General features: G+C 35.8%; 1 protein-coding gene across 1 annotated transcript in view; it reads right to left on the reverse strand.

Annotated features, from left to right (window-relative positions):
• The window catches only part of LOC122797055 (transcription initiation factor TFIID subunit 4B-like), a 1206007-nt gene that overhangs the window by 456519 nt on the left and 728926 nt on the right, over nt 1–20562 (reverse strand). The window contains exon 11 of the mRNA XM_044065831.1: nt 403–546. Coding sequence (XP_043921766.1) covers nt 403–546 — 144 coding nt within the window. The remainder of the gene's footprint in view (nt 1–402; nt 547–20562) is intronic.

The following is a 20562-nucleotide window of genomic DNA, read 5'->3' on the forward strand; positions in this document are numbered from 1 at the left end:
GATGAGTTTTTAGTGATAACATCTTGAAAGACGGCATCTCCAGAAAAGTGCTGAGGTGAGATAAATCCAGAAGGGGACTCCAAGTACCCTTTTTTTCTGGGACACCAGAAAGAGTAGAATAAAAGGCTCTTCTCTAGATGCTGGTTTGGCTTCAGTTCTATGGTGCCCTGGTTCAAGAGACCCTTCAAGAGAAGGAGAAGTAGGCATATTTGTTTGGAAGGAGAAGGGATACCCTTCAATTATGGGATTTCTCTCCAAAACATCTTGTAATCTTGTTTAATGACAAATAACACCCAGCTATCTGTAGCATTGAATTTCCAGACTGGAAGAGACAAGGTTAAACTTTTTGACAAGGGAATTCCTAGACTGAGGATGGAGATGGCAATTGGTAATCAGGCTTACCTGTCTGGAAAAGGTTTTCCAGACTTGGAATATTTGGTAGTCCCATTAGGTAGTCTTTTCCTGGACTGTTTCCTGTCCTTCTGAGATGGTTTCTGATCCCAGCAGACAAAGGAATTTGGTTTAGCCAGGTAGTTTCTTTGATACCTTGGCAATGAAGTGAGAAAAACATGTTAATTCCCACATCATTTTACCCTTCTCTTGCAAAGTCTTATAATGTCGCGCTGCAGAGGTTCCAAACAAAAGGTCCCTGTAAAGGAGAGAATCCAAGAGCTTTGTTAGGACAGATCTTACCCGTAAGAAATGAAAACTAAAAATGTTTCTCAAATTCAGACGTCTCAGGAAAAGATATGGGTGGGACTTCTAGGTGAAGCCAAGCAAATCATTTACTAACTGATCCAGTAGCAGCAGCCCTCAAAGAAGCCTCTGCAGCATCACAGCCGTATTTAATGGAATGCCTAGCCACTTGAGTAGCTGCCCAATCATGGAAACTGCTTAGAATCAGAAGCCTCAAGGTTAGCTGTCTTATTAAGATCTCGTAAATGGACAAAGGATATTTTGTCATATGAGTTTGGTAATTTAAAGCTCCAAAAGCAAGAGTGGCAGAAATATAAACCTTTTTTCCATACCTGATCTTTCTCCTATCTGTCAGATGGCAAAACATTAGCTGCTGGCAGACGTTTCTCAGGTTTGTCAGTGTAAATGTAAAAGGCAGAATCTGCTACAGGATTTTTGTAAAGAAGTGCAAGGTCCTCAAAAACCTTATAAAACTATTATGTTTCTTGGGTGCTGAAGGCCGAGGATCAGGAGAAGTTGAAGTAGATGCAAAGGCATTCGAGGAAGGCTTCCAAGACTGGAGGGGCAGGAGAAGCCATAGGAGCCCCTACCTCCAGCAAATTATATAGTATCTTTTTTGTACATCTGATATCTGCTTTGATTCCCAGTCAAAGTGCTGCATCATTTCAGTAACAACAACTCCAACTTATATTTCCTCAACAGGGTAATCAGGGGACAAGGTTTCCCCATCATCAGAGGCAAGTTGGCCAGGAGAATGGATTTGCAATGAATAAGCTAAGTTATCTTCCTCAGAATCAGATTCCTCCTCCTCAGATGAAGATTCATGCTGTTTCTTCTGAGGGGGATGAAAGGAATGAAGAGGCAGTCAGAGGCAAGAGGTTCTTATACAGGATCTGTGGGAACTCCACCCATACCTTTTCCTAAGAAGTCTGAACTGGAGAAACATTTTAAATTTTCATTTTCCTTTTCTTAGGTGTGAGATCTGCCCTAATGAAGCATGTCAAGAGAGAACCACCACTGACTTCAAAATATCGGTCACTTCTTCACACACAAGGATTTGAGGAATGCGCTCCAGTCCTTCTGAAACAATCACCCTTGATTACCCCCTTCTCAACTGTTTTGGTGAGCAGTCTCTCATTATACATGTGAGAGTCAGACACCATACCAACATCCAGGCATACCGCTCAACTTCTTAGAGGAAGACATCTGGACAAAGCCATAAATGATGGTGGGACAAGGACCCAGAAATAGGGACAATTTTTAAATATTGCTCTGACAGGTTTTTCATTAAAATCAATTTTCTGAAGGGTATGAAGTCTGAAACTCAAACTGTCATCATGTTCTGATTTAAGTCCTCAGTGATTTGCCAGAATACCACAATTTTATGAGAAATGGACCAAAAATATGAGGTAAAAATCTGGATATTGTGTGAAAATCTGTACAGCTGTGAGGTGCTCCAGTGGGTTAACAGGAGCAGGTGCCTGAAAAGGAGCTGAATGAACAGTGGATTCCTGCATCTCACTGGATGCTTCTGAATCAGGCAAAACCTTTTTGAACTTTTTGGTGTGAGTAGGACGTCCAAGGTAAGAGTTCCGCCATCTTTATGTTGGTTTTCTAAGTAAATGTCTAATGACTAAAGTCTAGTAGGGTCTTAAAAACAAACAATCCACAGATCTTACAGTTTCTGTAATAGTTTCCAGCCCGTAGACAAAATAAGCCCCAAGAAGTTTGGTCATTATAAGTTATCTGCATACCACAGTTGCACTTCTCTCTCTTATTGACATTGACAAATCTTTCAATGAAAGATGCAAGAAAAACAAGGTTCCCCAAAAGGGCACTTATCCGAATAATTGTTGGCAATGGTAACAGCCAACAATAAAGGGGAAAGCAGGTGAATGGGAACAAAGATCCTGGGTTTGGACTGCTGGCAAGAAAGTCTGAGGCTCTCATGCTCCTGCATCCAAGTGCTTACATCATATGCCAGACGAATAAGCATATGGAAGGTTTTGGCTTTGGTACACCAGCCAGCCATCAGGGTATGTCAGTGATATATCCCCACTAGTAATGGGATACAGCAACAGTGATCTAAGGAAGGATATCTGGAGTCTTCTTTACAAGTGTTATCTAAGTATGTGGTATGGATTTCATAAGTTCATAGGTAATCATGAGTTAAAACTCATCTTTCTTCCAATCCACCAGACTCAAAAATTAAGTTGCTATATTGAATCACAATGCTTATAAGAGCAAATCTCAACTCTCTTAATAATGCAATCACGGAAACATATGCATGGGCCACCCAGCCTGACGACTTATTTCCAGTTAAGACACAAAATCTGGGACCCGGTTTCAATACCTGTTTAGAACACATTGCTCTTAAATTCTTTCCAATGATTAACAGCTGACTTAATATATGACAAATAAAAATCCTTAAAGGCATCAGTATTTCATTGCTAATGCAAGAGAAAAGTCCCTGCAACAGCACTATGCTGTGATTTTATGTTCTCCCATTTCTGTGTAGCCTGAATTATTTGTAGCTATGAGCACTACCAAATCTTTGGCGCCCTCTGGTGTCTTGTGCTTTCTCATCATCTTTCAAATGTTCAACTCTAGTAAAACTAGATACTTAAACAATAGAACTAAATGTCTTTTTCTTGTATGCGCCTGTCAAACACTAAAAGGTTTATGGAAGTGATTATTTTAAAGTGCTTTCATTTGCAAGATTAAACAGTTCAGTATTTTTAACTCTAATATGATCATGGACTAACTTGTTTTTACACACTTCAATGTGGAAAATACATTGAGCAGGTTCCTTAACATTCAAGATGTAACTTATGGAAAGTAGTAGGACAGGAGAGGCTGCAAGAGCTGCACAAGAAGGCACACTCAAGTGTCATCCTAATAATACAGAAACATCAGGAGTCGGTAGGTGTGGGTTATAGACTGACAAGCAGCAAAAGAATGCTATTACTAGACCTTTTTCAAGGAATCACAGAAGTGATAAGGTAATATTAGCTCTCATTTGGGACTTGAACCCAAGACCTCTCCAGCATGCTGTGCTGTTGACATCAGACCAACAAGAGCCTCTGGACAGATAGTTGATGTGTTTTTCCTTATAGTCCTATACTTTCGGATAGGAAACCCCAGTGCAAAAATCAAGATCAAATTATAAAGAGACACCTATACACAAACACAAAAATACAGAGAAAGCCCTCTGTTTAACAATGCTTAAAACAGAAGATTTTCTCTGTATTTGTGGGTGTGTGTATCTGTGCACACGCGCTTGTGTGCATGTGATTAAAACCTTTTCAAGGGGCACTCAAATGGTCAGGTTTAAAGTTTTGTCTGCTCATTTATATTAGTAACGGGCATGTCCAGCTTGGCTAGGCCCATTTATAGTGATAGCACAAGGGAAAAAGCTTCAACAACTAACAGTGCAATACAAAAACACTATTACAATGCTAGAGTACTTATGAGTTACAACTGAAGCAGAGTAGTAAAATCCCACTGACCTTGAATAACTAATGTAAAAGAAAAAATACACATAATAAATTATTGGTAACACACTTTTGCTAAACACTAAAGTACAACAAATTATTACTAGCAAAGTATTCCATACATCAAGCAACAGAGGGACAAAATGGTTATGTTGCTAATTTTAAGTACTAAAAGTACTGCAGATTAATTTTGAAGAAATAATGGATGACTACGTACAGCATAACATAATATGCAAGACACACAAGTAGAAATGCTAAGAGTAGGTGTCAAATTCCAGTAGTACGAATATATATGCAGAACATAAAACAGTTTGGTAGTACGAAGTAAATTTTGGGAATTAGAGGTAGTTAAAGAAACTGCACTGAAACTAAGAGAAAATGTGGGAAAGTACAGTTGTGTAAGTAAACGTACCATAACAGTAGATGTTTGAATGATCACTGCAACAGTAGTCTTCGCTATAAGGGTTATATCCTGCCAAGAATATTACAGTCAGTCAGCTTCCAAAGCTTCAGAGCACCTTACACACCACCAAACTATAGTCAGCTTGAGCTGAGCTGACTAAAAATACAGGACTGGGTGTCAAGCCCCTCACAGCTTTCATGTCAACAGGGAGAGGGAGGCTGATCCCTGACAGTACAATGCTAGGAGCAACAAAAAATACATGACCACACCCTGGCATAAATACACTAAAAATAAGGGGGTTGGAGGGAGGGCAGGGCTACTGCAGCAGTGAGCATTCAAACATCTACTGTTATGGTTAGTTTACTTACACAACTGTACCATATTCATTATTTTCAATTACGTCAACTGGGAGGTGGAAGGCGAAGGGCCTAGAAGCCCCAGAAGAATGGTTTTAGCAAAGCCTGATCAAGACCTGGAAAAAGAATCAAGCCTGTAATGCCTTGTAAACATATGTATAGAGGACCAACCTGCTACTTCCAGACTTCTAGAATCCAACTCTTTCCAAAAAGCCATAGATGAAGCCAATGGCATGGTAGACTGGGCCTTGACCCTGCCTGGAACAGTTTTGCTGACCGAGTATAACTAAAGGTAGTAGCTTTAGACAACCATTTGTAAACGGTCTATTTTGATCCAGGTTGTCCCATCTTCTTACTTTTAGAAGAAATGAACAATTCATCTGAAGATCTAAAAGATTCAGTTCTGCCAAGTTACTACCCGAGTTGACTGGGGACATACAAGGTATGGAATATCCTTTCTGTCTCACTTTTAGATTCAGAAAAGAAAATGGGGAGATGGATAGTTTGGCTTAAAGTAAACTCAGAAACCAATTCAGGCACAAAAAAGGATTAATTCTCAAAGAAACCCTATCCCTGTGGAAAATGAGGAATGGCTGACTCACCATAAGAGCTTGCAACTCAGATACTCTTCTTGCTGAGGTGAGAAAAATCAGTAAAACCATGTTCCATGTTAAGAAAGTCAACCAGGTTAGGTAGTTCAAATGGACTGTTAGCTTCTCTAACACAAAATTAGAATTTCAAGGAGGAGCCACCAGTTTTCTTGGAGGTTTCTGATGTAAAACCCCTTTTAAAAATATTTTGACATGAGAATGCCTTGAAAAAGGATGATTCATGGGAAAATATGCAGAAATGGTGGATAAATGAAACTTGATTTCAGAATAAGAAAGGGCATAGGATAGTAACTCACACAAATCTTGTAAAATCAGAGAACAACTAGCCCTGAATGGGTGCTGGTTATGTTGTTGGTACCAACTAGAAAACTTTTGCCATTTGCTAATATGTGACTTTCTAGTGCAGGTTTACTTGCTTCCAATAATTCCTATTCACACCCTCGGTAAACAGATGCCTAAAGGGAATTAAGACTTAGCATCCACACAGTCAATTGAAGTTTATTCGGGTGGGGTGCATCAAGCACCCCTAAATCTTGTGTGAGAGGCTCCATTCTGTAAGGAAACTTGCGGCAATTGTTCCTGGCCATTTCCAAAAGAAGGGAATAACACTCTTTCCTGGGCCAAAAGGGATTCATCATAATATTCTAGGGATTCATTCTGAATCTTCAGAAGTACCCTGGAAATTAGTGGAAAGGGTGAAAAAGCATCTGAGCACATTCCTAACCAGTGAAAAGAAAACATATCCGTTTTCTAGGCTTTCTTTGCATGCAGTTCTGGAGCAGAATCTTGCCAAATGATAGTTCAGAGAAGAGGCAAATAGGTCTACTTGAGAAACTCACCACAGTCCACTTGTGAGGGACTGCCCTTGTCCTGCTATCTTGCTCTTACAGAATGTAAGATGCCTGTAGAGAGACATTGTGCTATGAAGCTACATCCCAAGCTAATACTGTTAGCCTGCAAAGAGGGGTACTGTGACTTGAATGAGGAAGGAGAGGTAACAGGTTGTGAAGTGACTGCCACTTCAAACTTGGGCACCATCACAAACAGGTTTAAGAAAGAGATACAGAACTGGTCAAGTATTTTTTTCTTTGGCACTAAAACATTCTTGAATAAAAACCTTTCCCAACCTGAGAAAGAGGGACTGGTTCCACCACTACCCTGGGACAACATGTGATAAAGGACAGGGGAAAATAAAATAGTCTAGTCTGGTGGATGAGGAATAACCCCTGAAAAGAAGGTATTTTCTCCCACTGCCATCTGTTACCTTGATGATCTTCAGAACCCATTTGACTGAAACTATCTGTTGCCAAAGAGCAGTAAATATTCACACATTCCGGAAGGAAAAAGGAACTGCCAGGGTAAGAAGTGGAACAAGGTCCCTTAAATCCTCATTCTGATTTGGACTGTATTTGTTTGTTTGTTTTTTTTTTTTGGGGGGGGGGTCCTGAACTATTTTTGGAACCCCCTTGCCATTTCTTCTTAAACATCTGTTTATCTACATTTTTTTGAGATTCTTTTTTTTTTCACAAAATTGGATGAGGGGGGTTAGAGAATCTCTTAGAACACTTGAAAAAGGACAGCTGAAAAATCTTGGAGATTCTCTGAATCAATTTACCCTTTTCATCACACCTTTTGAAAACCTTTGCAGCAGACGTACTAACAGCTATATCCAAAGGAGAACTTAAAATCCAATTTTTCACTTCATCAGGGAGTTCTGAGAACACAGCCATGCAAAGCTCCTCAAAACAGTACCGGTGGCCATAACCCAGGAAGAAATATCAACTGAGTTATACACAACTGTAAACAATGAGTTGTGATTTGACAAATGGAAGAAACTAAATTATTTAAAGGAGATTTTACCTCATAAGAAAAAATTGCAGACAATATTCCTTATAGTTTCATAATTCGTTAGAATAAACATTAACATAGAAGCCTGACAATTTAATATTCGCAAAATCAGAGTTGCAGACGTATACACTTTTTCCCCATACTTATCAATAATCTTCCCACCCTTGTCAGAAAGATTAGGACTGGAATTAAGCAAATGTTTAGCATCAGTAGGATTAACTAAAGGCATGGGTCAGGTTTGGAAAGAGTGTAGAAAAGCTTAAAAGATGAAGAAACTTTATACATTCTATATGCCTATTCCAGGCAGTGACAAACATCCTCCACAGCTGACAGAAATGGGGGAATAGGTGAAGGTTCTGGAAATTCCTTCTGTAATAGCTCATAGTATTTTCTAAGGGACTGAAAAACCTCAGTGTTTGCCCACTGAAAACAGTGGCACTTCCTGGAAATAGTCTTAAAGAAAGAGAAAACTCCAAGGAAGATTCAGAACTTCAGTGCTCTCCTTGGAGTCTAACTCAGACAATTAAAGAGAAAACCCTGTGTCTGTCCCTTCATCTTCCTGTCCAGATTCAAAATCTTCAGTCTCTTCAGGAAAAGATGTATCCCTCATTCTTTTATCAGAAACCACTTTATAAGGGAACAGTCTGAATTAAATCCTGAGCCAAACCCAGTAAACTACTCTTGTCTAAGGGAATTTGAGGCGATGTAGATACATTTTTTTCTGTTTCTTTTTGACAGAAAAATGGGGTCAACAGGGGACAGAGCCTAGATGGCCACCTGAAAGCAGCACTTTTCTAGAGCTCCATAAAACTATATTAACAAACAGACATTTTTTTTCAAACAAAAACCATCAAATGTCATAGCTATAGACTTGTACTTCAACAACTTTAGTGGCATTCCATCAAGATTTTCCTGTCAAATTAATCTGGAGATTATTCATCTTTGTGGAAATGAGTAATTCAAAGAACTCGCACACTGATACTGCCTTAAAGAAAGAAATGCAGCTAATAACTAAAACATTACAAGAGCTTTCCTTGAAAATAGATGGGTTCAAAGAAAACCTAGAAAACCTTAAGGAAAATAATCAAAAACAAACGATCTTCAAAGAACTTCTTCAACAACACTAAAATAAAATAACTCACATTGAAACTTCTCTGAATGATATAGAGGTGAGACTCAGAGATGAGGAAAATAAAAATGAACTTCTTATACAACAAAACACCTGGCTGAGGAATAAAATAGGTGACTTGGAAAATAGAAAAAGGAGAACAAATATAAGAATCGTTGGGACTTCCTGAGAGGACTGAAAGTGAGGACATTACTCAGTTTTTAAACACACGGCTTCCTGAATTTTTAGATTTAAAAGAAGGTTCCTCCTATGGATTAGAAAGAGCACATAGAGCCATAGGAAAGTTAATTTCTTCTTCACCTACTGCTCCAGCAATACCAATGGTAATAAACTTTTTATCATATCTGGACAAAGAGCTTGTACTCAAAACAGCTTGTAGGAAAAGTCCTTTAAAATTCAAACAAAATCAAATCAGATTTGATAATGACTATTCTCTACTAGAGTACTAGAATTGAGAAAAAAAAATACTGGCCATTGGTGAAACTCCTCAAACAAAACAACTTTAAATCACAACATGTTTATCCTGCAAAAATCAAAATATTCTACTCAAATGAAATTAGGACATTCAACAACATAGAAGAAGCATATACTTGTATCAATAACAATAACAATTCCAGAAGATATGGACTGCTCATCTCCCTCTCTGAAGAGATCATCATAAAAGAATGCCTGGACAGATGCAAAAAAGAAGAAACAAAAGACAAACTAAAACTCCAGTAAAAAATAAACCTCTCAAAGCATCTACTAAAATATAAGTCACATGTCACTGAACCTTTAAATGTATGTATATTTCAGTTTTATTTAAATATTATTCTTTTTTTTACATACAAGTTGTTTATTAATGAAATCTTTATTCTACTGAATAAGCTTTAGAGTCAAGTAGTAGTCATTATACTTTGAATTCATTTCTCTCTTCTCTGCACTTTCTTACTATTTTTTCCTTTTCTTTATTTGTAAGCTTAAAATTAACTAATGAAACTAACACAATCTGATGAGACTGAAGTTAAATGTTTTAGCCTACACAAACATAGAAATGATGTCTACTAATGTGACTTGTTTATGAAACACACGAATAAGGCAGGACTCTTATTAAGGCTAGTGTGTCGGGAAACAATGTGTATGTGCTAAAAAGGGAGGAGAGAAAACATCCACTGTGTAGTAATGAAACCCTCATTTAATATCTGAGGACATTTATTGTTTGACAGGTTTAATTGTTTTATAGTGAACTAAAAGTTACTTTAGGAAAGAAAAATGTTGGTGACTATGATTAAATATAGATGAGTGAAATATTCACGTCATCTATCTTAATGTTGCATACAGTAAATCAACCTTCAGAGAGATGCAAGGTAAAAACATTACATACATGAGATTAATCACGAGCATTAGAGAAGTTTTCATTTACCTCGCTGTTCCAAAACTTGAGACCATTAGCCTCTTGACTGTTTTAAGGAATGTGGGATTTCCTAGAGTTACTTATCATGTATTTACACATACGCTAAGGAAAATATAGGAAGTGACATTATAGATGCTTCTCCATTGTTGGTGTGGCACTATTGAATGGCCATGGCAACCTGTACAGGAGAATTAGTATACCAGAAGGGTAGACTTCAAGTAAGGACCTACACATTAACATGTTTTAAGCAGTAGTTTTGTATTCATCGTAGAGGTCAACCCATTTGGTTATTTATTTCTAGTTCAGCACTTTGGTTTCCCAGAGTAGTCATCTTTGCAAAATGGCTGGTTTATTGAGTGGAGGAGGGCTGAAGTTTTTGAAGAGATGACAGCTTTGTCGTACTTGTTAACTGTCTATGATTATGGCTAGTCTTTTTATTATGTTGCTACTAGTTTTCAAAAAGTAGACGTTTTGAGAAGAATATTAGCGGATCACAATTTATACTGGCCTTAGTTCAGAAAATGCATGCCAGTACATGGCAAACTGAAAATGAAATTCAGAAAATAATGACAGACGTTTGATTTTCAGACTTCAGACCCTTTGAAAAGTTCCTGAGGATGCAAGGCTTGTTATCCTTTCAATTTTCTGGGTTTGTAAGAGCAATATTTAGAAGGTGTTCTTATTTATGGACCTTTGCCTCATAATTATTGAGGACAGTTTTGTGAATGCCTACTATAGCGTTGGGTGTGATACTCTTATAGTAGAAAAGAATCACATTATATACACGGATGCTAAAAAAAAGACCCTTGGGACAAGTTAGATAAATTAAAGAATAGAAGGGCACACTATCATTCTCCTTTGCACAGAGAAGGTAACACAGAAAAATCAATGATACTCTACATTTTATCTTACAATATTGAAACTAAACAGTACATTACATGATCAGAGACTCACTCCTTAAAAAAGATAACTGAGCTGATGAAACTAAGCATATTTGCAGACGTGGTGAAAGGGGGAAGCAAGATTGCATAGCACTTCTGCTACCACAGGAAATACTGTATAACAATATTATAAAGGTGATCTTTGATTTATAAGCACTGCATATATACTCACTGTTACTATAATATATATTTTATAGGCTACAAAGTAAACCGTTTCCAATACAATTTATTTGAACCACAACAAAGTAAGCTAGTGTTAAACATGCTTCTACATCCTTGACTAAAGACGAGGGACTACACTCATTGAATAGAAATGGTGAATGGCAGTTCATAGAGAATAGAAGCAAGAAAGGTTAATTTATATGTGTGATATGACTGCTATGAACATGATACAACTGACAATTATACTATACATTAGTATAACATGAGGAAATTGTAAAATAGATTTACAATAATAGCTCACTGAGGGAGATACATGAGGAGGGGGGAGAGGAAAGAGAGAGGATAAAGAAGAAGAAAGTAACTATTTGTTTTTATAATCAAACATGATTTAGATTAATACTGAATGCAGAAATATATTCAATCTGAGAGAGTTCAACTAACTGAATGATAAAGAAATATTTACACGGCAGGAATAAGGAAGTTAATCTAATATTTATTATTAGATATTCATTATATAATTTATCTTAAAAATTTTATAATGTGGTATATTTCATGTATGATACAGCAATTCTTTAGGTATAGCAAAGACATATCACAGAAGGAAAAAAATACAATTTTAATTACTAATTGTTGGTCTCTCTCATGCTTAAGTGCCTAAAATCTGACTCATATTTTATGTTTTCATTAGAAGACCTGAGAGAACTGATAATTTCACTGTATGACTTAATATTTAATGACAGCAAAAGGTGATACATACTTGAGGCTTGATCTTTAAGTTCTATAGAGATTTACATGTTGACACTGATATTATAATCCTAACAGACTTTTAAACTTGTAAAAACAGTATTTAGAATATATCAATGTTTTATACTCTTATTTTTTATTTTAATTAATTGATTTAGACCTTTTTCATTACATAGTTATGAGTTATAATAATTACACTGATTTACATTTTATATTTTTATAATAATACTACTTTCATAACAATATTCTGAATCACATTCTACCTTAGTATTCTTGCTCTGATTAATGTCTATGCATGAGGACATATACGAATCTTCTTTTGCTCATGTTTGTCTTAAAACACTATGTATATATACTATTGTATAACTTAGAAAAGAAGATTAAAGCTTAATCTTTCTCTTTTTTGATTATCTATAACATTTAAATTAAAGAGCATCTTACATGACATGAATAATAAGATTAATATTATAACAGAGTACTGAAATTAAAGGCTAACAAAAATAAATTAAAATTCATACATCATTTATGACCAAATGATCTCCTTTAAAATGTATGTAGAGCTCTAACAGATTGCTTTATTGAGGTATGAGGGACACTCTGATAGATTTTCTATTATCTATCAAATTAGGAATGTTCATCATTCCATGTTATGATAGGGATATGGTTAAGTTATAGAGTTATTTTGTTAAACATTGTATTTTCTATACTAATCATTTTTATTAATTATAGGCCTGAACAAGATTTTAACATATGTATACTACTAAAGAAACCCAGCTTGATAGCAATATACACTGACAATAAAAACTGCTCTCAATGTTCCTATTATAGAGAAGTTCTGAGTTTTATTAACGAATACTTATGAATAACTTAAGTTTCTAACTAAATAAACAAAATGGCTTTAACATTACTTTCTTTAAATACTAATGGTTTAAAAAATCCAAAGAAAAGATCAAACTTAAGATATTTAAAAGTAAATAAAGCACAATTGGTCTTCCTTCAAGAAGCTCACTTTAAAACAAATTACAAACATTCATGGATGCCAAACGAATACTTAATATCATCTCACTCATCTTACAAAACAAAAAGTAGGGGAGTATTAATTTTGAGGAAAAAATATTACTGACCCTCAAATTATATATAATTACATAGATAAAAATGTCTTATGGCTCTTGCTATACTGAAATATAATAATAGTATACGGACATTGGTAAATTTATACTGGTTTCCTGGCATCGGGGTTGGGACTGCTAAAAAGCACTTAGACTTTATTAGTAATAAATACAAAGGTAATTTGATATTAGTTGGGGACTTTAACTGTATTTTAGATAATTCGGATACAACTAAAGACATCTTTGTCTCACAGCCACAGCAATATCTTTCAAGAAATGGATAGAAAACTTTAACCTAATTGATACATTTAGTGCTAAAGAAACAATTCATTAATATTTTCTCATTAAGATCACATATATGGAACCCAAACTAGAATAGACAAAAATTATGTATCTCAAGATTTAAATACAAGAATATCTACCTTTTCAATAATTCCCTGCCCATTATGAGTACAATTGTCTTATTCTTAAACTACAAATAGATTTTAAAACACTTGCATACATGACAAGGATCCCAGCATACATCACAAAAATGAAAGAATTCAAACCTTGGCTAATATCAGAATTACAATTTTTTTGGATACCAATTATTCTGAAGAGATTAATATACTAATGATATGGGATTCCTTGAAAGCTTACATATATGGTAAAACTCTTACTTGTTTTAAAAATAAGTCAAAAGAGTGGGAATCTGTATTACATAATATACAAACACAACTAATAACAATTAAAGCCAAAAAGAATACAAATTTTACCAATGATAAAATTGGGGTCAACAATGATATTAATGGAAGCAGCAACTCCCCAAGAATGGGCACAACAGTCTGACCAAACAGGAAAGCATCCCAGTTCCCCCTACCTAGACAGACAAGAGTGACTCTCCCTTGTCTCCTGAGAAGACCACAACAGCTGCAGAGGATGTGGCTATACCCTGGTCCATAGTGGCTGTAGGTGCTACATCAGATGGAGCCAGGGTAAAATATGAATGGTCTGAGAAACAAGCTATGACCACAGCAGTCACTCACCTACTAGCCTGCTGTGGTGGCAAAGGCCGTTTGCTTTATTTTTTTCTTTTTGTGACTGGAAGAAGGACCGACTGTGGGGCCAGTAGCTTGCTCCATGGTCAAGCTGAAAATGGTGCCTCTTTCCAAAGGGAAACAAGCAGTAAAATCCGCTATAAACTTGGTCTTTAAAAGTCACCCTTTTCACAAAGCAGAGTAAAAAGCACTTTAAGCACATTGCCAGCCCCAGAAAGTAAAATAAACACAATTTCTTCACAGAAAAATGGTTATCAATTACCTTAAACAACTTTTAAACTCACAGAAAAAAGTGCATTCCCATTACAAATTAGAGTCAAGTCTCATGACAGTCTGTAAAAAACAAAATCCTAACTTAAAAATAACTTTACTAAACAGGAAAGTGTAATAAAAAACAATATTTTAAGGTGGAAGGGAACTTAACTGCCCAGCTGTGACTAGCTAATGAAGAGCTGAGTGCATCTTGTTTCACTGCTGCAGCTCTTCTAGACTTCTTATGACACTAGGTGTCCTGTTAAGCTACCTCAACATCCAACGTTTCTTCAGCCCTGATTCTAACATGCACAAAACAGCTGGTTAGTGCACACTGATCAGGGAAGTTAGTTTATCTAACTTAATGACAGATACTTCTGACATTCAGGTCAGTAAGCTTTAGCTCACGATGATTAACCACATGGCGTCATTAGGGCTGTGAAAAACTTGATAAAGAAAGTGAAAGCAAGTAATTACTATATTTACACAAGAGGCAAAAGAGGGCAGAATCTGAATGAATGTCACATTCCCACCCCAGGTGATTCGATTCATATTCCATACTAATACTTCAGTGCAGTATTAGGATGTACTGCATTCCTTGTGTGTGCTTTCCTTTGGTTGAGGAGTTACAGCAAAGGCCCATTTGCCTGAGTTGGTGGTAGCTCAGATGGCTAAGAAAAGATCCCACATCACTTATCAAATGCAGCACAAGTTATTTAATTATATTTACATAAACATATATTTGCATACTTGTGTACACAGTTACACGCACACACAAAAACCTTTTCAAATAAATTTCACTCCATACCCATTTTAACTAATATGCATGATTTATTGAACAAACATTCCTGATATCTTGCTATCCAAGTTTCCCACATCACAAAATAATACTTTATTTTTACTACTTTTATGCTTCTTTCTCCATAACATTACAAGCTCAATCTTGTATCAATGCCTCCAAAATTAATGGGCCTAACACTGCTTCTTTAATCATTGATTCCCCAAACTCTTTTCACATTGCATGAAAGCATGCTCAGGTGTCTCTTCTTTCTTATGGTTAAAAAACACTCTCTCCTCCAGCTTTATATTTCATGATCATTTTAACAGGTAACTTATTTATTGTTGCCCTCCACAAAAATACACGCACATTGTTAACTTTCTACAACTTCCCTCCTTGTTTTACAGTTTAATAATTCATTCATTTAATTTGCCTTATGAGTTCACATGAAAAATTCATAACATTTACATAATTTTTTTCTATCTTTCTCAACGTCTTCCCTATTTATTTTCCACATAAATACCCTTACTTTCAGCTCCTTATTTATAAAGATTTTTCCACTTTTCAAACTCCCCACATTCCCCACAAAATATGCCATTTTTTTTCCTGTAAACATTTATGACTATACTAAGCTTTTAAAATATATATGAGATATGAAAAATAAATACAAAATGCAAAGATCCTTATACTACTGGGTTTATTAAACTTAATCCACTTTCCTTCTCAATCACATAATACCCTAATTTTAAAGGGTTTAGACCAGAACCCATATAACTGCAAAAATGATTTGTAATACTTCCTTCTCCTTACTTCTTGGCATTATGTATACATTATTTAACTTATCCAAAATAACTGAATTTATCAAATTATTATTTTTTTTGTAAAAGAAAACCTAAATGTCTTCTGTAATAAGGCTTTCTACTTAATGTCAATTAATTTCTCCCATTGTTCATTTCTTCAATTACATTCTCACATTGCTCAGTAACTACTTTCCTTTTAAGTTTAATCCCTAATAATTAAACTTTACTCTTGGAAAAATACATTTCCACTATCTTCAATATGTCTTCTAGAGTGTTACTTTTTATTCAATTCTCACCATACACAATAATTTATTCAACTGAATTACACCACTTTGTATCCATAACCTATTTTTCTAAACTAGTATCACATCAACAGCAAATGTAAGAAATCAGGTTTTGCAGTGTTTTATATACATAACATTTTCGTTCTTGTAAACTTGCATTTAGTCCAACTGCCACTGTATTCATTATTAAAGCAAATAATGGGTTACTCATATAGCATCCCTATCTCCTTTTCTGATATTTTCCCATTCATTCATCCATTCACAAATATTGAAACACAACTATTATTGTATACAGATTTCAATATATTTAATAAGCCAGTGCTACAGAATATTCCACCTTCTTACACGTGCCACATTATTAAAGGGTTTGTGCATATTCCCATCTTCATTTTTGCCTCATTCCCTTCTCTTAAAATATCATCTTCTATATCCCTTATTAAAAATATCAGACTTTTTTTCCTTTCATTTCATAAACTCCTAAAATGAAAATATTTTAATAAACTTTTCAAATTTTATTTGCAATATTTTCTTAACCTTACAATTAATAACCAAAATCTCCAACCAACTAGCTAATTCAAAAAAAACCCACAAACATTTTCCCATGCAAAAGCTGTAACTTGTTTTATTACAAAGGTGGAATGAAAGTATCAAACCTTTGTAACAAAATAAACTATAGCTTTTCCATTGGACAACAGTGTGTGTGTTTTAATCTTGTAGTCCATATTATTTAAAGTAACTCTGAATATCACATCAATTCCCCTTTTTTCCAATTTAATCTTTTTTACTCCACATATACTTGTGTTCTTGAAGCCTTCTTTACATTATTCATTTAATTCCTTTAAAAAATATTCTTTTTTTGCCAGACTTACAAAGCTTTACAAAAACTGTACACTAAAACATCCATTCCTAGTACTGAATCCTCATTACTTGTTTACGTCACCTACTAATTCTTCTGAAGTTATATACTTTAGTAAATAATTTAATGAATCCCTTCTACTTGTTTTTTAAGATTCCGGTTCTTTTATTATCTTCTTTGTCTTCATAAGCCTCTAACATGCTCAACAATAATCTGCAAAATGTCTTCTTGCCTATACTTCATATTTCCAGTTTTATCTTTTAAGTCCCTCATAGCAACTTGCTTATTTTTTCAGTCTTTTCTTTTAATTCCCTCATAGTGACTTCCTTATTTTGTAGTCTTTCAACTAAAAAGGTGAGACCTCTTTCTTCCTTTCAAATAACACTGCTGCATATATAATAAATTGCATACCATTTTTTTCAACTTCTCTCATGTAATTCAGTCCCTAACTTGATATTGTGTACTATTTTCTTCTAAATACTTTTTTCAGGTTATGCACCAAATTCCTATAACCTTTCCTTAATTAATTTCATTGTTCTACTTGTAGCTGTAAATACAATGACTGATAGAAATAAATCACACTTAAATGGTCCTTCCATAATTGTCTCATTTATCATGCTGACACCTCTTCTTTGAGAACTGCAAATTTTTTATTCCTTTACCTTCCTTAATTACATAATTTTTCACCAACATCCACTCAAATAGCCAAAATGATCAATAAAACATAATATTCTTCTATTTTTAGTCATCCTGACAACAAAAAATAATCTATCTCAGCTTTTATATTCCCTCTCCTGTGTGTGCCCTCCCTATCTTTTGCCAAAACTGTTTTTTCCAACTTCATTTCATTCACTTGGTATATCTTGAGTTATTTTGCACTTACTCCTATGCAAGTCACAATTAAAATCTCCCATAACTTCTATATGTGTTGACCGTAAAATACACCTTGATATCATCAACTAGCAGATTCCTCACTTTTATACCTGTGTATGCATACATAGCTTTCAATTTAAATATGTCTTGCCATTAGCACATACACTACTTTATCTTTTTTCTGCTGTCACTATATTATAATCTAGTTTTTTACTGTTTCTTTACATTACAAATCAACTCCTGAACATTGGCTTTGTCCAAAATTCAATAATATTGTAGCATCCACAGCTTTTCCATTTGAACCATTTTTTCCTCATGAATAAACTTTGTTGTGTAAAACTATCACATCAACACCCCACTTTTTGCACCACTCTAAAATGTGCATCCTTTCTTAGCATCACTAATGATGCTATTCACTACATTCAAAATGTCCACGCTTTGATTTTCCCCTCCTTTTTTATTTGGGTGTTTTTTTTTTTCTTTATTCTTTTCTCCTTCCCACTTTGCTGGTCTCTCTAATCCTCTTCTTTGCTAAATGTTAATGTTCTCTATCTTTATATTTCTTTTTTCTTTGTACAGATTTGTAAAGTGTCATCTGTATCCAGAATTTACCTCATGATTTACTTCAGTCATTAACATATTTCCTTTGCATTCTTTTTTCACTAACACATTAATATTTTCATCTTTGTTCCTTTTATTTATTTATTTACTGTTTGTTAACCGAGTTAGTCCAGCTGGGCTTGTGGCCCATTTTCAGTGGAGACCCGAGGAGAAAAGCTCCAGTACATAATATAATATAACATAGATTTGCAGCATTATAATATATCTAAATATACAGAATTTGCATCATTATATGATGTAAGTACAGAAATTTGTAAACTTACAAAAGACAGAATTACAGAGCGTTGTCACATTAATAATAAATAAAGAGAGTTGCATGTGTCAATATTAGTCTGTACAGGAGTAACAGTTCTACAAATAATATATACACACTGCTTTGCAATTAGGAGCATGTCAGTTTGAGAATATGAGTAAGATAGACCAGAGACATGCATGCAAAAGATTGTTGGAAAGATGTTCTGAGCAAGATCTCTGAAGTTTGGTAAAGTTGGCAACGAAACAATGATTTTAGGTGTGGAGTTAGTAGTGTCGGTGTTTTAGGTGGGAGCATGTGAAGGACATTCCCATTTGGAGGAGAGATGGGAGAGAAGCATGGATTTGAAGTTGTTATGGTTAGGTATATTACATAGTAGTGTGGGAAGATTGTTCCATAGCTCGGCTATGGTGTGGGACAGTAATAGTTTGTCATGTGGGTGCATGGGTTTGTGTACATGTAGGAGGTTTTGGCCTTTGGATCTCAGGGTGTGGGGGTAGGTGTGTAGGGTGTTAGAGATTTTGCAAGAGAGGGGTATTCTTTTGGTTTAAAGATGAGTTTGTGGGCTGTTGTAAGTTGTAGGTACTTTAGGTGGCTGTGGAGTTCTAGCCAGTTTAGGGTGTGTAGGGAGTGACAGTGAACGGGAGGATGGAGTAAGGTAGTAGTTATGTCTGTAGAGGAGACCGATTTTCTGGTGGGTTTTTTTGATTGTCGAGAGGATGTGGGAGTCAAATTTCAGGTTTTCATCTATGGTAATGCCAAGTAGCTTGGTACTAGGAACGATTTCTAGAGGGGTGTTATTTTGGCTTTTGATGGAAAATTGAACCTTGTTGAATTTTGAGGTTTTGGTGGGAGTGAATATCATTAGTTTTGTTTTGTTGGCAAGGTGATGGGATTGCATCCATGATTCAGTTTTGGAGAAGGCTGTTTGGGTACTGAGTAGAAGTTTGGAGGGGCAGGAGGCTGAGCAGATGATGGTGGAGTCATCAGCGTATTGGATGATTGAGGCTTCAGGGATGGAGAGGTGGAAGTTGTTAATGAATAAGTTGAAGAGGAGAGGGCCAAGTACTGATCCTTGAGGAACTCCTGTGGGTGTAGGTAAGAAAGGGGAGGTTGATTCTTTCGATTGTACAGCCTGTTGGCGCATGGAAAGGTAGCTGGGAATCAGTCTAGGGTTGAGGGAGATAAGTGCAAGTGTGGGAGCAGGGACAGGAGAAGGGAATGGGAGATTGTGTCGAATGCCTTTGAGAGGTCAAAAAATAGAGAAGATACGTATTTGCCGCTATCACGTGCTAGGTTGACTGTTTCAAGGAAGGAAAGGAGGGCTGTCATGGTGCTGTGGCCAGGGCGGAAGCTGTGCTGGGTGGGAGAGAGGAGTTTCTGCTGGGTTAGGTAGGGCATGAGCTGGGAGTGGATGGTTTTCTCTAGAATTTTAGAGAGAGGAGACAGTATAGCTATGGGACTGAAGTTGGTAGTGTCTGTGTTCTTACCACTTTGGTGGAGAGGAATTATGAATGCATGATGCCAGAAGGTTGGTACATAGGATTCCTGAATGGATCTATTTATGAGAATGGATATGGGATAGGCTATTGATTCGGCTGATATTTGAAGAAAATTTGCTGGAAGGTTGTCAGGGGCATTTCGGCATGGTTTTAGCTTTTGGAGTAGTCTTTTTATAGTATTGGTGGAAACAGGTTTAAGGGAGAACAGGGGGGGAGGCTGAGAGGGAGGGTTTGGGGAGGCAGGGTGTGGGGTAGTATTGGTGGATGGATTGGGAAAAGTGGAGGATCATTTAGCTATGCAATCAATGAAAAATGTTTTGAAGTTAGTGGCTGTTTCAAGGCTTGAGAGGTTAGGAGTGGGGCAGGGATTGGTATTATTACCAGGGTTGAGTATTGAGGAGATGGACGTCCAGAATTTCT

This window comes from Protopterus annectens, chromosome 3.part0, assembly GCF_019279795.1.
Source record: "Protopterus annectens isolate FY-2018-M chromosome 3.part0, PAN1.0, whole genome shotgun sequence".
NCBI lineage: Eukaryota > Metazoa > Chordata > Ceratodontiformes > Protopteridae > Protopterus > Protopterus annectens.